The 18,872-nt window shown below is 57.1% G+C and overlaps 3 protein-coding genes across 3 annotated transcripts; 1 reads left to right on the forward strand and 2 right to left on the reverse strand.

The window, feature by feature from the left end:
- Positions 1-256: 256 nt before the first annotated feature.
- DCTN6-p27 (dynactin subunit 6) lies at positions 257-1,195 on the reverse strand. The gene is made up of 2 exons (XM_037226437.1): positions 1,182-1,195; positions 257-809 (listed from the first exon to the last, which is right to left on the reverse strand). The coding sequence occupies exons 1-2, from the start codon at positions 1,193-1,195 to the stop codon at positions 257-259; spliced, it is 567 nt and encodes a 188-aa protein (XP_037082332.1).
- A 398-nt stretch (positions 1,196-1,593) lies between these two features.
- On the reverse strand, positions 1,594-6,038 carry LOC119103713 (putative assembly chaperone of rpl4). Its single transcript, XM_037227343.1, is given in 3 exon segments — positions 1,594-2,022; positions 2,024-2,875; positions 5,798-6,038. Coding segments are annotated over 2 exon segments (1,080 nt in total). The 5' UTR covers positions 2,861-2,875; positions 5,798-6,038; the 3' UTR covers positions 1,594-1,779.
- A 344-nt stretch (positions 6,039-6,382) lies between these two features.
- Positions 6,383-17,732, forward strand: LOC119103725 (folylpolyglutamate synthase, mitochondrial). Its single transcript, XM_037227358.1, has 11 exons — positions 6,383-6,637; positions 7,218-7,389; positions 8,003-8,196; positions 8,650-8,786; positions 9,308-9,491; positions 12,529-12,670; positions 13,093-13,223; positions 13,473-13,588; positions 14,718-14,860; positions 15,176-15,345; positions 15,745-17,732. Exons 1-11 carry the CDS (start codon positions 6,620-6,622, stop codon positions 15,889-15,891), a joined length of 1,554 nt encoding a protein of 517 aa, XP_037083253.1. The 5' UTR covers positions 6,383-6,619; the 3' UTR covers positions 15,892-17,732.
- The last annotated feature ends 1,140 nt before the right edge of the window (positions 17,733-18,872 follow it).

The raw sequence follows: 18,872 nt of genomic DNA on the forward strand, positions 1-18,872 counted from the left end.
CAGCTTTTGTTGTTGTTGAGAGCCCAAACACAGACACCGCATCGGCCCGGACTCACATTTCAGGACACCGGAGCCATCCCCGGCGAGGGGCGCGGCAGCGTCGCGCTTCCGACACCTGATGCCGTGTCTGGCCCGCCCTTCGTCCCGACACCGACCCCCCCCCCCCCCCCCGCCAGACCTGCTGCGGTGATCGCTTCCGCAGCCAGAGGCCCCGACGGGAGCCCTCCAGGCACTCGCGCGGCTGCCGCCGCCGGCGCTACTTTTTGCCGGTGACGGCCAGGTAGTGGTAGTTGGGCAGCACCTTCTTGAGGAAGTCAAGCTGCAGCGTCTGCGGCGGCGGCCGCTCGGCCTGCACGCGCCGGCGGTTCTGCTCGCCGAACACCACCGTGTTCTCCGGCAGCGTCTCGCGGTTCTCCAGGCAGCAGCGGGCGCCCACCACGCATCCGTGGCTCACGCTCGTCTCCGGGCCGACGCGACTCTTGCACTCGAACACGTTATTGTCGCCGACCGCCGGCGACTCGCTGCGGCAGTCCACCTCGAAGATGTTGTTGTTGCCGATGCGCATGACACGGTCGGCCGAGTAGGCACCGCCCGGCGGCAGTCGGTTCACGATCTCCGCCTGCTCCTCGATCAGGTTGGCCTGGCCGATCACGATCGGGCCACCCTCGGCCGCGATGCGCGCGCGCGTGTGCACCACCGTGCGCGGCCCGATGGTGACGTCACCGACCAGCTCGCACTCGGAGCAGACCACGGCGTCGGCCGCGATCCGCAGCTCCGGGTTGTTCTCCACAAGGCGGGACATGGCGGCGCTGCAACAGGCGGCACATGACGGCACTGAGAACAGGCGGGGCCGGGCGGCACAGAGTGCAGGGCGGGGCGGCGGCCGGTGCAGGGGGCTTCCGGGGGCCTGCAAACGGACGGAAAGCGGCCGCGGCCGGTGCATGGGGCCGCCGGGCGAGTGTAAACGGAAGGAGCGCGGCCTCAGTGACGGCGCACGACGACGGTCTGTTATGCGTCCGCACAGCTAATGCTACCGGTCTCGGTGCCCGGCGAGCGCAGGTAAACAGCGAATGCCCACAGTGCGGTGCAGGAGAGGAATATCGCACAGGTGTGTGACACGCATTCCCCCATAGTTGCAAGCTGGCTATGGAGTGTGTTTTATATAGACCAGATAGACTAACCGTTTCCAAGGCATCTATGTGCCATTACTCATTTGAACTGCAGACTTAAGTTGAGTCATGAAACAGGTTGCTCAACATTTTCGTGTCGATGTATGTTATGGTGACCCGAAGGTCAACTTCATTTACCACACTGCTTTTTTCTCTCCCTCTTGCAAGCCTGGGGTAACGGACGCATTTCATAAAAGCATGGGCTTGACGCGCACAGCAACATAATCTCAAACGTAATAGCCGAGATCATGTGAGTGAGAACTTCAACTTGAATTATTCGTCGTAGCACATCCACGGCAGTGGAAATGTGACTAAAACTGAGTTAAGCTGTGAGCCAGAACTGTGAACATCCGAACGGTGCTGAACTGACCGGACCGATGACGAATTGATGACATCGGTGAAACACAAATACAAACACCATGAATCAGATATCAAAGAGCCCACAGTATATTTGCCGCCTGCCAACAGTTAACAATCCACACTCCAAACCCGAGTCGACCGAAAGCCGACACAGCACAACACAGCACAAAGCGCCGCTGGGTAGCCGGCTAATCGCACCGCTGGACAGCCGGCTAATCGCGCCGGCACCACATGCCCGACACCCAGGACGTCAGCCGTCACCGTTGGCTACCTCCATGTCCTCCTCGTCGTCCGTCCACTCGTCCTCGCCATCCCCGTCCTCCTCATCATCCTCGCCGGGCGGCGCGGGGCCGAGCTCCTCCAGCATGCGGCGCACGTGTTCGTCGATAGCGGGGTCACGCTGGTCAGGCTGCTGCTCGGCCGCCTGGCGAGCGCGCTCCAGGTGCAGGCCGCGCCGCCGGCCGCCGCTCGCCGCCCTCCTCGAACGCCGCCAGTCCCAGCAGGTACCAGGTGTCCACCACCTGGTCGTCCTCCTCGGCCAGGCCGTCCAGCACCTGGGTAGCTGTCTCCCACTCGCGGCACTCGATGAGCGCGCGCGCCGCCGTCAGCCGCAGGTCGTAGCTGAGCGGACACAGCTCGAGCGGGTCGGCGGCGGCGGCGCCGCCGGCGCGCGCCGCCTGGTACGCCGGCAGCCAGAGGTCGGTGGAGCGGCGCAGCGCCGCGCGCGCCGCCTCCGCCTCGCCCTTGACGAGCAAGAAGCCGGCCTGCGTCTGGTGTGCCTCCGGGTTAGCCGGGTCGGCGTCCAGCGCACGCTCCAAATGCTGCCGACAGCACTGCTCGGCGTCCGGCTCGTCGCACAGATCTGTCATGTAGAGGTCGGCCAGCGCGCAGTGAGCGCTCGAGAGCTGCCGCGCCGGCCCGGGCCCATCCGCGCCGGCTGAGCTCGACTCGCCCGTCGCTGCCGCCGCCGACAGCAGCTGGACCGCCTTGCTATAGCAGTCGGCCGCCTCGCGGCCGTGCAGCAGCTGCGCCAGGCTGAGGTAGCAGGTGGCGCTGCCGTCCGGGCGCAGCTGGACGGCACGCTGCAGGCAGGCGCGCGCCGCCTCCATCTCGCCAATGTCCAGCAGCAGGCCGGCAGACATCTCGAGCGCGCGCACGCTGTCGGGTTGAAGCTCGAGCGCGCGGTTCAGCAGCTGGCGCGCCTCCTCCAGCCGGAACTGGTCCAGCTCGTCCTGCGCCGCGTCCAGCATCTGCTCCAGACTCATCTTCGCCGGCGCCTTCACGCCCGGCCGTCGGCGGCCACGGTGTGACGCCTTCCTGGTCTTGCCCATTTCTCAGCGCGTAGTCTGAAAGGCGAAATTCTTCCATTACCGTCTTCATACGCACGCGAGCTTCGGGCGCCGCCGCCGAGCCGTTTTGGACAAATCGCTTCAGGCGCAAACGCATGAGGAGGTGGCTTGCCTCTGTTGGTGGTTGTTCATTGCACGCGTTGAATCGCCAACTGACACTTCTAGTGATTCCTCCGGCAGTGACAACCAGTCGCTGGATATCCTCCTCGGCTGTTCTCACGACACGCGCGGTCTCAAAGCTAGAATGTGGCATCATGTTCTCCTCAAAGAAGCTTTCTGTGCTGTCTTAAATTTTATGATTTTACATGTCTTTTGTGGAGATTAAGATGTCTTCGACGTGACACAACTTACAAGTCCCCGGACATATGTGTAACACTACAACAGGAGTGCTATATGAGCTTCCATGACAGGTGGAATCTATGAATAAATGATCATCAAGTTTTGTTCCTGTATGTATGTGCGAAAATTGTAAGCAATATGGGAGCTTAAACACGATGGTGCAGACATTGGAGAACAGACATACCATGCACACAAATGCAAGAGGAATACACTTCTGGAGCAATATACTCTCACAGTATTACACAAGAAAATCATATGGTTGGCAACCACAGCATTCCTAAATGTGTACAGAGAGGCCTAAATTTGAGTTCTTTAAGGATATGCACATTTCATGCAGGAAAGCAAAAACCTCATCAGATAGTTATTGCATTTTAATAGTGCACTGTCAAAATAAGAAGCTCATGGGCATGAGGAAGCTCAGCTGGGCAGATGCAACAGGGCACTTTGAGCCAGCGGCCAGTCCAGGGGGGCGCAGGGACACCCTGATTCTCGACTCATCCTGATCACGGGAGATGTTGAAGGACATGAGCCATGCTGGGGTGAGCAGCCCCCATGTGGATAGAGGAGAAGGGTCATCCAGGTCATGGGGACGTGGGCGCTGGCTCCCATACCCAGGACACCCATTAACTGATGGGTGTGTTGACGGCCATGTATCCAGGGGAGCATCATCACATGTTGAAGTGGCACAGAAGCAAGAGTGTGGGGCCAATAGGGATCACTCACTCCATGCTGACTAGTAGCTGGCTGGCTCATTGCTTCACACTTTGCTGTGAGGACCCACACCATGGACTCATACTGTAAGTCCAGATTAGCCTCATCCCAATGAACTGTGATTATGGAAGGGTATGGTCTTGCCAAGCACTAGATTTCCATGCATCCTTGTAAGGTGTCATAGTTCATCAGGGTGTACGTGTACTTTCCTACCTAACGTTAGAAAAAAATCATTGTACACCATTCGTCGTGTTTAAGGTGGACCATATCGTAAATAATCTCAAAACAGGTAGAATCATACTCCTACCTTCGAATTTTGATAACTTCGATGGCGAGCTCCCGAGCGCCGCACGCACCGCACCGCCTGGACTCCCCAAAGCCGTTTCTGCGTCGCCGTTGCGTAATTACAATATTTCTGCTTACCAAGAACTATAAAAAATGTACGGGAACAACGTAACAATAATAATGCAATCAAAATAGTTTCTTATCGCGTCTTCGATGGCGAGCTCCCGAGCGCCGCACGCACCGCACCGCCTGGGCTCCCCAGCGCCGTTTCTGCGTTGCCGTTGCGTAATTACAATATTTTTGCTTACCAAGAACTATAAAAAATGTACGGGACCAAGGTAACAACACTAATGCAGTGAAAATCGTTTCTTATCGCGTTTAGGTACGTTTATAAAATGCACAGGCCAGAATAGTCCAGAACATAGCCTAACCTAACCTAACCTAACCCAACCCAACCCAACCCAACCCAACCCAACCCAACCCACCCCACCCCACCCCACCCCACCCCACCCCACCTCACCTCACCTCACCTCACCTCACCTCACCTCACCTCACCTCACCTCACCTCACCTAACCTAACCTAATCTCCCCACCCTATATCCCCTGCAACCCAGCATCCCATTGGCATCCATGTTCCATGCCATATATAGGTGCTGTATAGTGAGCTTTTATTTAGCCGCCCATCCCGTAGGCATCAAGGATCAAAATTTCATGGATTCTTGCTACCTTGGCCCGGCACATTTTTATGGTTCTTGATGCTGCTTGATGCGCAGTAATGTGACTGCACGCAGTAATAGCGCCGGTGTCACTGCTGCTGTGCGTGTGCGGAGCTCGGGAGCTCGCCATCGTAATTATAAAAAATTGAAGGTAAGAGCATGAATCTACCTGTTCTGTGATTATCTATGATATGTCCTGCCTTAAACATGACAAATGATGTACCATTATTTTTCTAACGTAAGGTAGGAAAGTACACCCTGACCGAACTTTTACAACAGAAGGTTACATCCACATTCATTTTCATATCTAGAACTGCTACAAGCATGCAAATGTCTGGTAATAAATCCATGATGCTGTTGGACTAGCATGACATGTAGCTAATTGCTGAGACCATAAAATAATACATATTAGATAGGGTGTGAATAAACCAAATGGAATGAGCTGGAAATGAAAAGGACCAGTTAGAGGTGGACAGGATCAGGCAAGGCTAGACACAAGTAGACATAACCCGCTGGAACCAGATTAAGGAACCAGTTATGATTTCAAGGGACATGGGGGACCCGATAAATTGAACAAGATCTGATAAGACTGGAAGGGACTAGATCTATTTGGACATAACATAATTGGAAGAAAGCCAAATGGACATCAGCAGACCAGCCAAGACTGATTTGACCCAGCACAGCCCAGCATAGCATCGCCCAGCAAAGCACAGCCCAGCAAAGCACAGCCCAGCACAGCCCAGCTCAGCAGAGCACAGTCCAGCACAGCCCAGCCCAGCACATCTCTGTTCATTCCAGTTTGATCCTGTTAAGTTCTGTCTTGGCCCACCTGGAGCAGTGGATTTTTCTTCGCTGACTGGCCACTCACCTTACTGCCACAGGTGCTGACTCGGGTCTTGCCCCTGGACTATGGGCCTTTCGCCCAACAAACGGGTTATGATATTAAGTGAGTACGCTTCAGGATGCCGTAAAGGACGGTTCCAAGTATTTACCGCAGATGCAAAACACTCTCAAGCTACTATGTGTCGCAGTTCCTATCTGGAAGAATTCAATTGCAGGCCAATGTCCGCATACCCTCCCTAGGAACGCCCCTATACCACCACGCAAGGCTACACATCTACAACCAGCACAGACGCCTTGGCGCAGACACACGCCCAGCGCTATAATTGTCTCAAGCACAGGATATCAAGTGTTTTTCTATATTTTTGGTATAGTTATATTTTCATCACATCAACTTTTAAGTGTCAAGTCAGTGATGTTTAGGAACGGGAGTTATGCTTGATACTTCAAAATCTTCTTTCTCTTTTTTGTACCATATGCAGCATTTTTATTTGTTTGCCAGAAATATTTCAGTAGGTGGTGTCCTCTTGTGAGCAAATAATTTACTATAATTATCACAAAAAATGCCCTGGATTGCGAGCACAAACAAGCGTGCTCGGGCGGGTGTAGAGCGAGTGGGGGAGGGGCGCGCGATGGAGTGGCTGCATCATTTCAGGGACTGACGGCCGGTTGTGTAACGTGAGAGCGATAGACTTCAGAGGGCATTTGTGCCTCCCGGCGGCATCTGGTCGCTGGGCCTTGTACTATGACCTCCACGATAGCAGTCCTGTTCCGTCCGACGCGAAACGGAAGGCGCCTCACTGGAGCTTCCACGAGGCTTGCGTTAGGTGGTCTTAACCACTTTTCAACGATGGATTTCAAATATAAGGTAGGAAATTGGCTGTGACTGTGCCAATTGGTCGTGACTCTGAGCATTGGAACTTGGGCTAGACTACACCTAACACCAAATGTAATGTGACATATATTTGTAGCCGGGCCAGATTTCGTGCTGATACACATCCTACCCAGTTTTGGTTGTCACCTTATGGTGTGTATATCATGCACAACCAGTATGTTGCTCCCCTATTTGCCATTGTGAGCCTTTCATCAGCTCAACCCTGCAACTCTCTGGTCCATGACATGACCCGATGCTCTGTGTGTTATTTTTCTGCCTTCCCACATCATGCATTGCACTGTTTGAGCTATTTAACCCCATCCCACTTCCTTGTTTATGTCACTCATACTTGAGAACAGTCTTGATTATACCAGTCATGACATGGGCATTAGGTATGAACCATTTGTATGCTCAAATATGTAATAAATGACACATTTTCACCTACTGTGTCTTGCTGTGACAAAACATCCTGACAAACCCAGGGCACCCCATGTTGCTACACTTGGACACCCTCTGGCTGGGACAGTTTCCCAGTTTCCTGGCTGCTCACTGCCTACCCTGTGGGGCGTTGCAGTGCGCGATCGAGGCACTGAACTCGCTGCAGACGAACCAAGCATCGCTGGAGCAGCGGCGGGCAGAGCGCTACCTGCGCCCAGAACGCGGCCTCCTGCAGACGGCTGCCGGTCTGCGCCACCTCGGCCTGACGCCCGCGCACCTCGATCAGCTCCAGGTGGTGCACGTGGCCGGTAAGCGCGCCGGTCGATCCCCGCGAGGCGAGGCACCCCTGGCTGCCGGGTGCCTGTGGCGGTGAGGGGGGGGGGGGGGAGTTCGTTCGGAAGAAATGACGTCATGCTGCTAAGCGACGCGTCTTTCCCATAACGACGGAAGCTTCTCACCATGGCGGACACTAGTGGAACCATCATGCGTACATTATGAACTATGAACATTGTGAACTGTTGGCATGAACTGTATACATTGTGAGCTGTAGACAGTCATGAACCGTATACACTGTGGACTGTGAGCATTATGAACTGTGAACATTACAAATGGCTTCCGGGGAGCCGCTGGTTCTCTTGTGCTGAATTGGTGCAGCTGAGCCAGCTAGATCGTATTTGCGCATTTTTTCCTATCAGACATTTCGCACCGTTAAACTACGAAAAACGGACAACGGATAAAACTTTGTTAGCTCGCCCAGAAAACGTCACCAATGAACATTGCCGCCGAGCACCATAATGCCGCTGGCGACAGCGACGGCGACGGTAACGGGCAGAGGGGAGGGGCGGGCCGGATGACGCGGGTCGCTGAGCTGTGTCTGCGCCGGCGGCGGCGGCAGGTGACGCGCGCGGGCGTGGCGCGCAGGCACCAAGGGCAAAGGCTCGACGTGCGCGCTGACGGAGAGCCTGCTGCGCCACCACGGCTACCGCACCGGCTTCTTCTCCTCGCCGCACCTGGTGGCCGCCCGCGAGCGCATCAGGATCGACGGCCGGCCCATCTCCGAGGAGGCGTTCGCCAGCTACTTCTGGGAGGTGTACGACCGGTTGGAGCAGGCGAAGGTAGGGGTGCGGGCTTGGGCCGCAGCGGCGGGGTGGACGCGACGCCGCCCGCGCCACGGCTGAGCGGGCCGGGCACCACGACCCGGACCCCGGCTGGTTATGTCTGAACTCGATCGTGTCAGATTTGACCCCCAGCCTGCCCCTGGTGTGATGAACTTGCTCTGACATACGTCCCGCTGATGTCGAGCTGCAGTAGAGTAAGTTCATTTGGGAGAAATGAGCCTATACTTTAAACTGCAGAAATCTGGCGCGTTCATTATTATGGCAGCACAGACACGAAGCAGAAATTCCCAACATATGAGTTATTAGAACCTGCCAAAATGAGCCTAAATTGCCGGACGCGCCCTATTCCTCAGCGATGGATTCTGTATCTGTCGATGAAGGTTACCCGCTGTGTATCCATCGATGAAGGCTACCCGTTGTGTACCCGTCAATAAAGGCTACCGGTTGCAGGACGACGATGAGCCGATGCCGATGTACTTCATGTTTCTGACGCTGATGTCGCTGTACGTGTTTCTGCGCGAACAAGTGGACGTGGCCATAGTGGAGGTGGGCATCGGAGGAGCATACGACAGCACCAACGTTATCCGGTGAGAGTCATCCAACGGCGACGGTATACGACACAAGCGCATGACTTGTCGTTTGTATCCGCGCGTGAAGAGGCCTTACTCGTAAACGTGCCGCACCATGTCAACCGTTCTGTGGAAGCCGTTGATCATAATGGAGAACGTCAACGAACTAGTACTTTCATTAGGGATATGCGTTTGACTCGTGAAACAGGCACCGTATGAGTGCCTGCTGTGTCGTAAAGGCGTTAGTCCGTGGGCCGTCGGCGTGTTTTCTGACGGGAGCAGACTGATTGCGTGCCGGCCTGGTAGCCTGGCGGGCACTCCTTGCGCCTGATGGTACTCGTGGTTCACCCTTCCCTCCGCCGTCAGTGACCCGTCACCCATACTCCCTGATCCGTCCGCGACCTGTGACTCACCGTCCCTCCGCCGTCCGTGACCTGTGACTCACCCCTCCCTCCGCTGTCTGTGACCCGTTACTCATCTCTCCCTCCGCCGTCCGTGACCCGTGACTCACCCCTCCGTGGGCCGTCCGTGACCTGCAGGTCTCCGGTGGTGTGCGGCGTGACGTACCTGGACTACGACCACACAGACATCCTGGGCTCGCGCATTGAGCAGATCACCGAGCAGAAGGCGGGCATCATCAAGCCGAGCGCGCCCGTGTTCGTGGCACGGCAGCGGCACGCAGCCACGCTGCCCGTGCTGGCCGACAGGGCGGCCCGCTGCCAGGTGAGGGCCGCCCGTCCAGCCCTGCTGCAAGGCGAGCTGGCCGGGAATGAGCCGACGAACGGAGGTCCAGGCTGGGTCATTACCGTTGTTGAATTAAGCTAGGTGTCATGCGTTGAGGCAGTGAGTGTTGTGTCTTTTCCATCGTTGGATTTGGTGGCGGCCCGGCCTCCGTGCTTGAGTTACTGGGCGTGATCACAGTCGTCAGCGCGGTTCAGAATACGCGTTGGATACTTCAACATTCAAGTTATGTTTCTTTACAACGTTGTACGGCATCAGCTGATGGGAAGGAAGTATGGCCATGACCAGCCAGGTTGGGGACTTGTGGGTCAGCTGCGGCTTTAACACCAGTCCCATTGGCAGGGGCGTACGCATGAATTTGCAATGGGGGGGGGGGGGGGAAGGATTTCATACACACAACCCAATTTTCACTGAAAACCCAGGTTATCGTGCCGCAGGTGCGCGAGATTCCGTGCACGGGGTTAAACTCATGCACTCGGTTTTCGTAATTTTACGTGGCCACCGCGAAGTGTCGCAAGTGTTTTAAGTCTTTTAAGTGTTTTAAGCAAAGTGTTTTATTTGCGGTCAACCACATATTGTCACCATGTATTCACGCACATGTGTATAATCTAATAGACTTAACGGGGAGGGGGGGGGGGGGGCACGTTTCCCTGGAGGCCATTGCGTGTGTACGCTCCTGCCGACTGGAGTGATTTTAAGGCGTCCTTGGACGTCGCTCCCCGGCATTCAGAACCAATCCGTGTGTACGCTCCTGCCGAATGGAGTGATTTTAGGGCGTCCTTGGACGTCGCTCCCCGGCATTCAGAACCAGTCCGTGTGTACGCTCCTGCCGAATGGAGTGATTTTAGGGCGTCCTTGGACGTCGCTCCCCGGCATTCAGAACCAGTCCGTGTGTACGCTCCTGCCGAATGAAGTGATTTTAGGCGTCCTTGGACATCGTACCCCGGCATTCAGAACCAGTCCGTGTGTACGTTCCTGCCGAAATGGAGTGATTTTAGGGCGTCCTTGGACGTCGCTCCCCGGCATTCAGAACCAGTCCGTGTGTACGCTCCTGCCGAATGAAGTGATTTTAGGCGTCCTTGGACATCGTACCCCGGCATTCAGAACCAGTCCGTGTGTACGTTCCTGCCGAATGGAGTGATTTTAGGGCGTCCTCGGACGTCGCTCCCCGGCATTCAGAACGAGTCCGATCTACAGTCACTTGGTTTCTTGGTTAGAGCGAACGAACCGCCACTGTCATTCCGACGCGAAATGCTCAGCGCACAGTATGCCCTAAAAGTGCAATGCACAGTTTTGGGCACATTCTGCGTTTCGCTGCTTCTTTTCGTGACATGTAATCTAGCTGTTCGAAAGTTGTAACGTCAGCTCATCTCAGCCTATGTATACGAGGGTCAAGAGAAGTCTGCAATAATTTAACATAAGAAGGGAGGAGGTCACTGGTATGATGGCTAATCATGCTCGCCATGGGCCTGCCAATGCTGATCTGCGATTTTCGTCGCGTGACGTTGCATGTTACGTTGATTTTACGTTGTTACGCTGATCTGCGATTTCGCGGTGCGATTCTACGTTGCATATAATGGCCACAGTGAGGATATAGCTTCGTGGCAAAGTGTGGGCACTGCACGAGAACATGAGCGACGGACAGCGTATGATCACAGCGAGGACATTCCTGTGCTTGCCCCGTTGAGAGGGCTGCCAGGTGTCCCGTGTCCGGTATGTGTGCCGTACGTGTGACCTGTGCGGATGCGGCACAGTCTAACTTCCTCCCTCCCACTGTCGCGATTAGAGGGCTGCCACTCTTCTCAGTTTGATTTGATAGCTCTGAGTTTGCTTTGCGAATTGCCATGGTCGTCAGTGCTCTTCCGATTCCATGCCTTTTGCCAGTCCAACTTTACACGAGCTGACATAATCTACCCGGTTTAGGCAAGCTGAAAGCACCTGCCTTTGTTCAGAGAACGGCGCTCGGGAAGAGCGAGAGTGACTGATCCCTCCTTTGTCGCAGGGTCCACTCTCTCGTTCCCAGCAATGCTGGCGTGTCCTGGCACCCAACCGAAAATAACACGCTTCCCGATCTGTTCGAGGGATGCAGCAACTCGCATAACCTGGTCAACTAGGACATGCTCTGCTTTCAAGTGATGTACGGCTAGAGTACTGCTTAAGGGGTCCCACAGAATAGGAGACCGGTCCACTCGTTCCTTCCCCGCAGAGTTTAATGCCTCCTTGGTTGCAAACAGTTTAGCGATCAAAGTCGAACAAAAAGAGGAAAATGTAAAACACTTCGTCCAGTTGTGACGCACAGCAGCACTTCCTGTGCCTGCCTCAGACTTCGAGCCATCCGTGTATATGTGAAAGTACGTATCGTAGTCCGTGCACATGCGCTGGAGAAATTCAGAACGAAACTCCTCGGCACTCGTCAATCCGTTGATCAGGGCATCAAGCGAAAAGTCGCAGATCAGCATTGCAACGTAAATCAACGTAAAATGCAACGTAATTGCACGAAAAATCGCAGATCAGTGTTGGCAGGCCCATGGCGAGCATGTTGAGCCACCATACGAGTGACGTCCTCCCTTCTGATGTTAAATCCTATACCCTGGCGTTCGCTCAGAGGCGAGGACCCCACAGTTGGCATTAGAGCGTTTCTTACGTTTCTCAACGACGTCGACCTCACGGCCATTTGCTCACCTCCACGGCATCTTCTGACACCTCACGACTCGGATGACTCACGACGAGCGCCCTAGCGTACTGGCTTTGCGCGCTGCGTGTTGTGACCATTAATTTCTCTCAATTTGTTTTTTTGCACGTTTCTGAAACCTACAAAAACTACCTTAATTGATTCAGCGCAACAAAGTTCTGCACAGCCATAGTTTGGACGCAAAATGACCGCGCCCGTCGGCGCATCTTTAAGCCCAAATGATATTAACTGGACGTCACCCTCCTGCCGGCTGGTTTCGGAGGGTCCAATGACGCCTGGCGGGCGACGAGCGTCCTCGACCTCAGTCCGCCGTTCCGCCGGTTTCAGAGCCCCCTGTACGTGGTGCCTGACCTGGACGAGTGCCGCGGTCCGGACGGCGACCGGCCCTGCCTCGGCCTGGCCGGCCAGTACCAGCGCCAGAACGCCGCTCTGGCGCTTCAGCTGGCGCGCTACTGGCGCAGCGCTAGGGGTAAGCCAACGGCGCAGACCGGCGCCGGCAGGGTTGCACGGGGCCCGAGGCTGGCACGGTAGCGGAGCAGTGGAGGGCTTAGTGGGCTGTCGCTCAGTACTCGCTGGCGGCGGGGCAGTGCAGGCGTACTGGGCTGTCGCTCGGTGCTCGCTGGTGACGAGCACCGTCGTGACGGGCTCAGAGGTTAGCGGCGCCGCCGGTGCTGACGCGCGGTGGCGTGAAGGTTCCACGGGCAGCGTGCGCGGACCCGTCACGACTGACGAGCGGGCCCGGCCGCACGGGCCCAGCTGGCGGCTCCGGCGCCGGCTCCGCGTCAGCGCGGCCGCTTCGGAGTGCGGCGCGCGACTGGCGGGCGGTCGAGTCTGTGGCAGCGACCGTGCCCCATCCGCCGGTGGTGACGCGGGCCGCCGTGTGACCGGCAGGGGACGGCGCGTTTGACCCGGCGTCGGCCCCGAACAGCGAATCGGCGCCGCTGGCCCGCGCCCAGCCCTGCCAGCTGACGCCCGTGGAGGCGCGCGCTCTGGCCGACTGCCGGTGGCCCGGCAGATGCCAGGTGAGTCGCCGAGAACGCGACGAAAGACTCCTTGCTTCCCCGCCGCTTATTGGCGGGAAGGCTCGACGGTTCAGAGTCTGAAATTCAGACCGTGGTGAATGGTACGGTACGTGGATATTATATCTTGTGGCACGTGCTGGTGGCAGCCTGGGAAATGGCACACTGTCGGACGGAGACGCGCCGTCGCCGTGTCGTTCCCGGCCGTCGCTGTGGCGTGTGCGCTGATGCGAGTCGGCCGTGCTCCGACAGAAGGTGCCCCGCGGCTCGGTGGCGTATTACCTGGACGGCGCGCACACGGCCGACTCCGTGCAGCTGGCCCTGCGCTGGTTCCAGTCGGAGGCGGCCAGAGACGCGGACAGCAGCGGGTGAGAGCCAGCAGCGGCGCAACTGTCCCAGACAACTGTCCCCGTCGTGGGAGCACCCTGCTCCGGGACAACTGTCCCCACCACGGGGCGCCCTGCTCCGGGACAACTGTTCCCGTCGTGGGAGCACCCTGTTCCGGGACAGCTGTCCCCGTCGTGGGAGCACTCTGCTCCGGGACAACTGTCCCCGTCGTGGTAGCACCCTGTTCCGGGACAGCTGTCCCCGTCGTGGGAGCACCCTGTCCCGGACAGCTGCTCCCGTCGTGGGAGCACCCTGTTCCGGGACAGCTGTCCCCGTCGTGGGAGCACCCTGTTCCGGGACAGCTGTCCCCGTCGTGGGAGCACCCTGTTCCGGGACAGCTGTCCCCGTCGTGGGAGCACCCTGTTCCGGGACAGCTGTCCCCGTCGTGGGAGCACCCTGTCCCAGACAACTGTCCCCGTCGTGGGAGCACCCTGTTCCGGGACAACTGTCCCCACCACGGGAGCGCCCTGCTCCGGGACAGCTGCCCCCGCGCGATTGCTGAGACTTGGACTGCGAACAGAACCATAAACTCGGCTAAGTACATGTCGGTACATTTGGGACTATCGGAACTGCAGCCAGTTGGCTGCACGTTCGTGGTTTTATATTGGTGAGATATCTGGTGAAGGATAACAAGATACAGTGGGCACTTGGGTGCAACTTTCATTGCCTGACGAGCTCACATTCTTGCTGACCGGATTTAACAGGAGATGCCAAACGAGCGCAATACAACAGAAAAAAAAACAGCGGGAAAAAACAAAAGCTGGGGAAGATTAATTGATAAACCCGTTCGTCCTACGTCTCGTCATGACCAGACTAAGAAGGACGCTGAGGTCGGACATGGCGCCACTGTACCCACTCTAACGGCCCGAGCCCTGGTCCTCGCAGGGTCTGTTCTCGGACCGTGCTGCTGCTCTTCTCCACTGTACCCCACTCTGACGGCCCGAGCCCTGGTCCTCACAGGGTCTGTCCTCGGACCGTGCTGCTGCTCTTCTCCACTGTACCCCAGTCTAACGGCCCGAGCCCTGGTCCTCACAGGGTCTGTTCTCGGACCGTGCTGCTGCTCTTCTCCATTGTACCCCACTCTAACGGCCCGACGCCTGGTCCTCACAGGGTCTCTCCTCGGACCGTGCTGCTGTTCTACTCGACGGGAAGCCGGGATCCGGCGTCGCTTTTGCGCCCGCTGGCGGCCGTCGCTTGGGACGAGGTTGTCTTCTGCCCCAGCGCCGTGTATCACGTGCAGGATGCTTCCTCCGGTGAGAGGGCACGGCTGCGAGGGGTGGGGAGTCGACCGAAAATGCAAAGGCGCTTTTTCGTGCACGCGACATCGTTTCCGCACGAGGCGTGCGCTAATTGCCGGGATTTTGATAGCAGCGCGTAATAGCCAGTCACTGCTTCATGTCTCGATGTTTCAATGACACATAATGACTAAAGTTGTGGAACCAGGCAATGCGCTTTTGCAAAAGGATCTCGTGTTTTTTTTAAATTGACAAACAAGTGCCCCTGCGGTCAACTTGGCCGAGTATCTCTATGTATTTTGTGTCAATGACGGGCCTGCGGGTGTTCGACAGACCAGGCCAACCGCATGGTGACGCCCGACTCGCAGCTGTGCCGCGTCGACGCTCACTGCGCCGCCTGGCGAGAGATGGCAGCACCGGGCGCGGCCGGCCGCCCGCGTCGCCTGACCTGCATCAGCGAGGCGGTTAACTTCATCGAGGAGAGCGCTGGCGTGCCCACCCAGGTCAGAGCACGGGCCGGCCGGTCGCTGGTCTGCCGCCGGTCCGCCGCTGGTCCGCCGCCGGTCCGCCGCCGGTCCGCCGCCGGTCCGCCGCCGGTCCGCCGTCGTCGGCCGGCCGGGAGGGCACCGGTGTTGGCTCTGAACACGTGCGGTGGTCGGCTGGACGCGAATGCTCACCTGTTGGCAAAGCATGAGTGGGGTTTCATGGTTTTATGGTGCATTTCGCGCAGGCCACGCTGGCCGCTCGACTGTGCGTATCTGTGTTGTCGTTGTTTGTTCGGTGCTGGTCTGTCACTGACCGCTACCGCCGCCGCCAGGTGTTCACTGCTGACCTGTTATTGGCCGTCGCCGCCGCCGCCAGGTGTTCTCTGCTGACTTTGTACTGAGCGTCACCGCCGGCAGGTTTTCACTGTGGGCTCGCTGCACCTGGTCGGCGGTCTGCTGTCCATCATTGACCCACACTTGTCGTCGATGCTGCCGGCGCCGCGGCCCCGCTCCGGCGCCGGCCGACCCGAGGTCAGGCGGCACCTCAGCGCCCCCTGTCCGTAACTCTGGGGAGCGTGTCGGCACGGCTCCGTCGGTAGCTGACGTCGAGCCAACGAGCCACCAGGAGCCTTCAAAGCAAAAGTAGACGGATCCGCGCAAATGGTTTTAGGGCTAGAAAGAACGGCGCATCAACAATGCGTGACGTAGAGGGCGACAAAGGATGACTGTGCGGGATAGTAAGTGTACGGTGTCTCAGAAACGCATCTGCGGGACCAGAAACCATTGGGTAGCCATTCCCTGGTAGCGTCTCTGGCGTGTGTGCTGCTACCTGTTCAGCGCCTGGTGTCGAGTGTTGTCGAAAGGACCGAATGCCGCGCTGTTATACGCGCCCCGCCCCGCTGGCCCAGTGCCTTTCGTAGTCGTGAATAAAGACAGGGATGTGGTGGAACCGAGGGATGCGCACGAGGCATTGACGTCTCGCATCAGATGTGTGGAGTGCGCTGGCTGTGTTTCTCTGCAGTGTCCGTCGTGTGCAATGGTGTGCTGTGAGAGCGGGCAGCGCTGGAACGGGCTCGGCGGGAAGAGCACCGGCCGCCTGTGGGGACAGCCGGCGTTCGGGTCATGTCGGCCGGACCTGGACGACTTCCGGCGTGCCATGAGTAGACAGAGCGAGGGACAGATAGGGGCGGTATACTCGGGATGTTTATTTATGGAGACAGAGGGCTGGTGACCTTTGGTTACAAGATGTATGGTCCGGAGATATGGCAGATTGGGTTCGTGTATGGGGTCGAAGGCAGCCTGCCTGGTAGCTCGGGACTAGTGGGACATCATTATCAGAAGCGGTGTGGATTTAGTCAGTGTCAGCGTGCATTTCATCTCCCAGTACAACATGTGCCTTTTATCACGGGGCCAAAGCCCGCCCTATCGCCTTTTCACCTTGAAGGGTTACCGCGTTACACGCAGGCAGAAAGCGTTCTGATTCAGGTAATCTGGATAATTATCTGCGGGCTGCTGGTCGGTGTGTCATCCCTGGATAATGTGCAGTTCCTTGCGGATGTTTATGAGCCCGACGGAGCCATTCGATCAGAAGATGAGGGACCGCTGCAGCGGGCTAGATGCGTTTGTACCCGATTCGAGGCTCCCAGCGAAGATGGGATAGCCCAGCTCACTTGGTAATGGCAGCTTACCGAGAATTAGGTCGTCTTCAGTATTCGTTGCTCAATCCTGTTTGCAAGCGTACCCACTGTGTTCTGGCTTGCATGCTCCTGCGCTGAACCGCAGGAATCCGATCTGCCGTCCATGGTTTGGTTGCCTATTCTTCCCACCACGCTTCCCGATCTATCCCCTATCCCCAGTTGTTGTCCAGTGATTGACCCTTGTTGCATGTCTCGCTAACTTAGGTCACCATGGGACATGTCATGCCACTGCCCCCTGTTAATATCGTGGCCGGGCATTGTTCTGTGAGTATCAAAGGTCGCAGCCTCCTCCTGACGCCCCCTCCCCCTGAGCCCGTGGACCCGACCCAGTCTGCGCAGGTCGCAGCCAGCTCCTGACGCCTCCTCTCCCCTGGACCCGTGGTCTAAGCCCCGGTTGCGCAGGTCGCAGTCTATCGATGTCCTAGTCCCCCTTCCCGACTTTTGCCTTAGTGCTGACACGCGAAGTGCCAGCCTTGGTCAGGAATATTGTTTTTTTGTCGTGTCATTGGGACAGGAACTTAGCAGCTCCCCGAGCATACAACGGCGGAACGCCCGGTGAATCTCACTGTACAAGCTTACGCCTTGGTATATTCTGTATTGGTTTTGGTTGGCCTGCGGTGTCTGACTGCTGTGAAGGACGTGATGCTGTCGGCCGATACGCTGACACGTCTTCCCATCACCTCGTGCGATAGTGACGGGCAATATATGGTTTCCTAGAACTCTGTGTTTGAGGTTTTAGGGCGGTGAGAGTTTTATCTACTTCAATTCTGGTTCCTCAATGGAAAAGCGATTTGATTAGCCATCCTAGCTATCGTTCGTACATGAATTCCACAAAACAGCGCCTCAACCGATGTTGTTTCGACTTCAGTGCCTCTCCGTTTAACTCTACGGTGTGGTAAAATATATAATGTTTAAAGCACGGCATGTGCAATTATGGGACACGTGGTCGGGGTTTTGGCATGTGTTGGGACGCTAAGCGATATGGACATTTTCATTAGTTATGCTTCTTTCAGTAACTATAAGTATTCTAATAAGTGCAACACCCTGCTCTCAATAACACAATTTCACTAAAAGTCAGACATGCACCTCAATGCGTGCAGTGTCCGGCTGTGGTGTGTGCAGCCCGGCCCAGTTCGCTGCCGCCGCGGCGGCCGGCCGGTGGCGGGGATTGGGTGGTGTCAGAGCACCACCGTACAGTGGCGGAGTCAGGGTGGTGTCAGAGCACCGCCGTACAGTGGCGGGGGCAGGGTGGTGTCAGAGCACCACCGTACAGTAAAGGGGTCAGGATGGCATCACAGCACCACGGTACAGTGGCGGGGTCAGTGTGGCATCACAGCACCACCGTGCAGTGGCGGAGTCAGGGTGACATCAGTGTGCCCCGGCCGGTCACGCGCCGCTGTCCGGGCGTCGCCCGCAGCCCGTATTCGTCGAATGAGAGATTCGCGACGCTGCGGTGAGCGGGGAGGTGCTGACGGACTGTCGGGCACGGGGCATGGCGGCGGCGGCGGAGCGCGGCGGACGGTGTCCGTTGTGGTGGGGTGCACAAGGCCCGTTACTAGCCGGGCTGTCCAGCATCGAGCTGGCGCCCCACGCCGGGTTGGTCACTTTTTTGACTTTTTATACGCTTTGTCCGCACGTGCTTTTTCAGTTTGTTTTCTCAAACGAACTCAATTAGACTTGGGTTTTGTTGCGCGATAGAAGAGCGTGACGAGATCACGCCATTAGATGACACGAGGAAGCAAGACAGCCATGGTTAGGGTCCTAAACATGCGGACGGTATACCCATATGCCCGTTACACCCAATGCCTTTTTCCAATATCCCAAAACCTACGAATAACGTCATCACGG

The sequence above is a fragment of the Pollicipes pollicipes genome, unplaced genomic scaffold, assembly GCF_011947565.3.
Source record: "Pollicipes pollicipes isolate AB1234 unplaced genomic scaffold, Ppol_2.1 Scaffold_5724;HRSCAF=6776_pilon_pilon_pilon, whole genome shotgun sequence".
In the NCBI taxonomy this organism is placed as follows: domain Eukaryota; kingdom Metazoa; phylum Arthropoda; class Thecostraca; order Pollicipedomorpha; family Pollicipedidae; genus Pollicipes; species Pollicipes pollicipes.